The 6,803-nt window shown below is 35.2% G+C and overlaps 1 protein-coding gene across 1 annotated transcript; it reads left to right on the top strand.

The window, feature by feature from the left end:
* The first annotated feature begins 1,644 nt into the window (after positions 1 to 1,644).
* On the top strand, positions 1,645 to 5,290 carry LOC114533744 (microfibril-associated glycoprotein 4-like). The gene is made up of 4 exons (XM_028555338.1): positions 1,645 to 1,725; positions 1,865 to 2,001; positions 3,537 to 3,913; positions 5,016 to 5,290. Exons 1-4 carry the CDS (start codon positions 1,645 to 1,647, stop codon positions 5,288 to 5,290), a joined length of 870 nt encoding a protein of 289 aa, XP_028411139.1.
* Positions 5,291 to 6,803: the final 1,513 nt, after the last annotated feature.

The following is a 6,803-nucleotide window of genomic DNA, read 5'->3' as shown; positions in this document are numbered from 1 at the left end:
CCTATCATGCCTTGCAATATCGTTTGCAATGACGTCCCAAATGGGACCATTCTCCATATACCGCTCATGAATTAATCGTCTTTCAACATCACCTATGCGTCTTACTTGTCTTGCATTCATTTTTAAAAAAGTTAAAGAAATCCAGCCGCGAGCGATTTCAAACAGATTGTCTCTTGCACAATGCAGCAAATAATTTAATAATCGTAATATAGCAGTTACTGCTGATTTGCATTTAAGCTTACTGTGGCTATGGAACTTATTATGCTCCTGGGATTTGAATATACGTTTTAACTGGCATGTTATGGAAATTACAATAATATCACAAAGTCGAGTTAAACTTAACGCCAAATAATTTCTATCACATGAAATTCCTTTCTGTTATTATGATCACCTATTAGGCTCAAAAAAATGTGATGAAATTACAATTCTTTTGGCGTTTTCAGTTACAAGATGTGAGATTTTTACGTGCGCATGCATGTGTATTGCATATCCCTAAATATATATCTAATGGTAATACATGTCTGGGTGTATCTTCTTTACGGCCTTAAGTTAAGACTATCTTCTACCATCCCTGATTGAATGAGCCGAAATGTAGTTTTTCTATCAGCACAACGAGAGAAAACAATATACAAGTATTACAATACGGTTGAAAACATGTTCAGTACAAGCAAGCGACTCTTTGTCGTTCATTCGTTTGTCGCTTTCGTCCATTCGTATATGTTTAAATATGCCAACCAATCAGCTTTTCATAATTTCAATGAAAACATTAGCATACTTGCATATTCGTTCGTTCTCGTTTTACGGTGCAGGTTAACTAATACAGACACGACATTTGCTAACTTCCACTCATCAGGAAGGACACCACAACGTAAGGATTTGTTGAAGAGTGCGCAGAGTAAAGTAGTGATTTGGAATGAGGTTTTCGTCGACCTTGGGCTTTATTGTTTTTCAACTTAGTTAACACCGTTGACACTTCGTCGTTAGTCAGATTAATGTCTTCAAGGAGAATAATGTCCTCTTCCGGATGCTGTTCTGGATTGAAGTCATTGGCAGTGTCGTTTGTGAAGATCGATGCGAAGTATTCCTTTGGATTTTTGCAATCTCAGCGTTATTATCGAAATACATTCTTTGATTTTCGTTAATTTTGACCGAAACTTTTAATGGAATATTGGAAACATGAAAAATTGGAAAATTGAAATCTTGAAAAACGACCAGAAACGTTTCGGATTGTATTCTCGGGAAGAACATATGGAGTTGATATTGTCCAAGCGACCTTCACGCAACATTCTTTTGATTGTCGTGCGGAGCTCTCGAAATCTTTGCTTGAGGTGGTCACTTCGATGACAGTATCTTTTAATCCTCGCTTTCTAATGGAGATTAATGTAATGAAGTATCGTGTTGTTCATCCAAGGGAGATGGTTTCGACCTCGGAGTGTTTTTCTTGGCACTAATTTGGATACCGCTTCCAAAAACGCATTTTTCCACACCATCCAATCCTGGTTGATATCGCCATTCTCTGATATGCGTCGGCTGAGATCGAGGGATTGAAGATGCCTTCGAAGACCATCGAAGTCACTGCGTCGGTAATCAAACACCGTTTGTTTTACCTTAGCGAAAAGATTGTATGAGAGGAAGAGATCGAAAATGATAGCATTGTGGTCGGTTGAAATGTCTGAATCACTTGGTTTCAAGAGTTCAATTATCTTCACACGGTCGAGATCAGTGGTAATTTAAGATCGAGAATGTTTTCGCCTCTTGTAGAAATTGTTTTCGCAATTTCAATATTTTTTTGTTTAGGACTATTCATTAAAAACGGTTAAAAATTAAGTGTGTGAAATATTGAGTGTACTTTTATCTTGTTAAGTCGTTCACATGCAAGCAACATTTAGTTGCCAAGCGCCGGGAGAGAAAAATAAACAAACTGTATCAATTAAGCAAACTACGTGTTTACGCAAATGAATGTCAGTCACGAGTTTTTTGCCTCAATCATAGCGTACACAATAAATCTTCATCTTGGCTAAACTGACATTCGAAAAATATCTGGGTATTAAAGTATCGCTTAATAATGTTGGGGAGTGCTGGGTTTTAAGTTAATCAATTTACCGAAACAAAATACTGCTTTATGCAATTTAGGCAAGTGAATATATTTTTCTATAATCACGCTTCATTTCAAGGCATTCCCGATCCAAATTCAGTAACGCAGGCTTAATTTCTATTTTCATTACAGGAATATTTCTTCTTATTGCAACTGAAAGTTGAAGAACCATGCAATTTAAACATTTCTTATTCCTATATGTATCATGTTTATCAATCGATGTCTTAAATGTTATATCAAGTGAAACCAGTGCAAACATTTGCTACAATTCCAGTCTTGAAGGTAAAGTAAAATTTATATCAACATAATTTTTGCTGGAAACCTGGAAAGTCACATGCATTTCAGAACATTATGTCTAAGTTGTTCTTCAGTCATTTTGTTAGTTTAAATAAATTGTCTCTGCATCTAGAGCTTCTGAGTGATAGAAATTAACATTGAAAATTAATTCATCACATTTTTGTTAATCATCGCGAAGTAATAAACCTATTCGTTCATGAAAATGTGGGACAGGTCAATTCTATGCGCACATCATCCACGTATCTGATGTGTGGTATAAAATGAAGATGTTCCTTTCTATAAACACTTTAATTTACTTATCTACCCACCTACCCACCTAACCAACCACCCACCTACACACCTTACCAAACACCCACTAACCCACCCAACCAACTACCCACCAACCACCCACCAACCGAACCACTAACCTAACCAACCACCCACCTAACTCCGCACCCACCTATCAAACCTTGGCAATGTGAAGGTTTTCCTAAAAAACATTTTATACCTTAGGGTTCAGACTGATGGCAACAGTTGCTAAGACAAAAGTCGTTTCTGAATGGATAGATTGCGTACTGGAATGTGCAACTGAGATATGTTGTAGGTCTATCAACTTCAAGAAGAAATTGACTCCAAAAAATGATTCAAATTGTGAAATGTTACACAACGTGGTTTACAATACATCTGAGAGATTACTGGAGAAGAACTCCTCTTATGATTATATTTATCTTCTTAACCCACAAAAGGTATGATTTAGTGGCATAGCAGTTATAGCTGTTGCGTTATTTGAGATATATTAACTACTTTTCACCGGAAAACATTTAAACATAAACCTGTCTGCTTTAGCAAGATTCAATTTTGTTGGTTGGCTTACAGTCGTTATGATCCTGCACTTCAAACAACAAGGAATTAACATTCTTTATTACAGGATTACAATGAAAGTTGTTTTAAAAACACTTCCGATGAAAATGAAAGAGGTATGTGTTGATGACAGAAAAAATTAAAACAATTCAAAACCAGGTGTGGATAAAAAACTCTTGGACAGTTTGATGCCTATAAATGCGCTTCATTCACTTTGCATTTTTAATAAGTAATTTCAATGGAAACGAGAGTGTGATAAAGTTTGCCAAAAGTGTTTAACATGTGCTTATTCTGATAATTTAGTGAAAGACTGCGGTGATATATACAATAAAGGAATAAAACTAAGTGGAATTTATCAAATTGACCCGGATGGAAATGGAAGTTTCGAAGTGTTTTGTGATATGACAACATCAGGTGGAGGATGGACTGTATTTCAACGTCGTCTTGATGGAAGTGTTGACTTCTACCGAGGATGGCAAGATTATAAACAAGGTTTTGGTAACTGGAGCGGAGAATATTGGCTTGGTCTTGACAAAATACACAGGATGACAAATATTTCACAAAATGAACTTCGTATCGACATGGAAGATACATCTGGTAACACCAGATACGCTCATTATGATTCATTCAAAGTTAGCAGCGAAAGTGAGAAGTACAAGTTGAATGTTGGAGGTTTTCATGGTAAGCATTTTGCATTAAACTGAGTCATATTTGAAAAAAAATATATAGGAGGGTCCAGCTCTCGATCTTTGCAATCAACTTTGCAATGAACTATAATTGAAGCATATTAAATATTGTATCCTAGAAAATTATCAACGAGTTATCGATATATAGAGTTGAAACGACTAACGAGGCTACATTGGTATTTCGCCAGTTAAACGCAAAAAGTAAAATATCTCCATTTTGAAAATTTGGAAAACTTTAAAAATTACAAAACAATATCAAAACAAAAACCTTTTCCAGCAGACAGTTTTAAGAAAGATAAGAGAAAGAATACTCCGAAAATAAACATCTTGTAAACCCAAGATATGAGTTGTTAAAAAGAAGACACAATATTCAAGGTGATGTTTCGACTCTATTTCAAAGTCATTGTCAACCTGGTTAAGTTAACCCCTTTTGAAATCGATTGTTTTTACGATCTGCGAACACGAATATATGAATATCTGCCCCCGTTATTATCGATATTCCGGCGCCCCTGGGCGATTGACACAGGAGGATTGCCAGGGTGATTTGATTTGCCGCTCTTTCCATCCTTTTCGTTGACTCATCAAGTGATAAGCGGTAATGGCTTCCATCAATTTTCCTCCCAGGAAATTTCGCACCCCAGAAGTTTCTTTTTACCGTCAAGTTGTACTTGCAATCTTGCTCATAGCCATTAAAAATCACTCTAGTATATACAATTAGCGAATTACCATTCAGGATAGAAAATGTGAATTTAAATTATGCTAAATATTAATAATTCCAAATTCGACAATATATAATATAATATATAATTTAACAATAAAATTTGACAATTATATTGAAGTTCAATAAAATTAATTGTATCAGAAGTTTACAGAAGATATTTAATAAGTATGGAATTAGGTAAAGAATAAGGAATTAAGTATACGTTATTGCAAAATCATTCTCGTGGTTGACAAATCGCACGTTGGAAACACTCGTACGATTTTGACATTATATAATAATATATAATAAATATAATGTAATAAAATTGCACTGCTAGCCTATTCCTTCTATTACATTATTAATTTTTAATAGGCCATGCATATACTTTTACATTAAGGTACAGCAGGAGACTCGTTGAAAAGACATAACGGTATGGCTTTCACCACCAAAGATTCTGACAATGATATTTGGAAAGGTAACTGTGCAGCGAGTTACAAAGGAGCCTGGTGGTATTGCAATTGCCATGATTCCAATTTGAATGGTTTGTATCATTATGGCGCACACACATCGCACGCTGATGGAGTCAACTGGAAGTATTGGAAAGGACATAAATATTCCCTTAAATCAACATCGATGAAGATACGACCACATGGATTTGGAAAGAAGAAATGAAGTTGCTAAATAAAGAAGATTTGCTTTATAAAACTTGTATGCACTAACGCGTATTTTTTTGTTTTTATATAAAACTTGTATGCACTAACGCGTATTTTTTTGTTTTTATAAATATTCAAAATAGTGTAATATGTGACCGTATGTTTACAAAGAGGAGATTCTTTTCCTACGCCTAGCCTATTCCGCAGTCAAAGTTTAGAAAAATAAACCAACTGTATAAAAGTGTGTTTTAAGTTGTTTATTGGAAGCAGCTAATTTTCATGACAGCTATATCTTCGCTTGTCGCATTACATAACAAAAGGATATCGTTGTTCTAAACACGTCTAATAATAAACAACGTTCTATAATAAATCAACGTTTGGAACGTTTGGAAAGAGAAGATTTTATGTGTTTTTTAAAGAGGGAATTTAGTTGTGAGATTTCTGCAAAAAAAACAACAACCAGCTTGTGATGGTCAAAGGAGGTTTTAAAGAGGTTTCCGTCTTAATCTATATAATACCCGCCCTGGAATGTGCGTCTCCGAGGACGCATAAATTGAAAATTTAAAAAATTGGGCAAAACGAATACTTGGGACATGAAAATTCTACGACTGAATAGTAAATATCATAATCTTACTTTTGTGTTGATTTCGTAAATTTTCATCGCGTTTTAGGCGAGTTATCGCGATATTTCAACAAACAAATGTCTCACTCAATCATAAAGATGCATTGTGGAAAGTATGATGCATGTATCTTCGTTTCTTTTCAGCCAAAAGCGACGGTTCGCCCACCATTTTGTTTATAAAATCCTGCTCTATTTTTGTACTAAATATCATACGCCAGAAGTACATATTTTTCCTTAAATGTGGGAATTTGCACAAACACTCAGTCGGGGGGAAAACTCCTTCGGGCGTCTTTCGGGCGTCTTTCGGGCTGTATGTTTTGATATGTGTATCCTAAGAAACCAGATGCCCCGGAAATCGATTTTACCGGTAAAAATCATTCAGACGACGTATTTTAGTTGATTTTCAGCCAAACGTGTGGCTGTTCTTCGCAATTTTTAACGATGCGGTCGCATGTAATTTTTGGATTATGTTCAATCCGGACGGGGATAGTTATGAATTGCAAAAACAAATACATCAGATGAAAGATCATACTTTAAGCTTTCAAATGAAACCTTTTGAGTATTCATAGGATAAATACTTGCTAAGATAACCTTGTGTAAACAGTTCTGTCCGGAAAATGGTAGAGAGAGGGGGGGGGGGTATAAAGTAGCATCCTATTTAGCTACACACTACGTTGATCATGCATTCAAATTCCAACAAAATCAATAGGGGGATTATTTTTGGGCACGCTGTAGATATGAGGTATCCCCATTGATTAACTATTGTTTTAAATGCTTTCGGCAAGAAAGCACGAAGTTTGAAACACGCCTATAAGACTGATGTAAATAATGTAATTTTCCGACCAAATTTTGGCAGATTTTATACCGGAATAAATTAATAAATTAACAAAATAGATAAATATTCACGAAA

Source organism: Dendronephthya gigantea, unplaced genomic scaffold (assembly GCF_004324835.1).
Source record: "Dendronephthya gigantea isolate DGI-Jeju-01 unplaced genomic scaffold, DenGig_1.0 000094F, whole genome shotgun sequence".
Lineage (NCBI taxonomy): Eukaryota > Metazoa > Cnidaria > Anthozoa > Malacalcyonacea > Nephtheidae > Dendronephthya > Dendronephthya gigantea.
The sequence above is the reverse complement of the archived record's forward strand: the minus strand, read 5'-3'. Positions and strand labels throughout refer to the sequence as shown.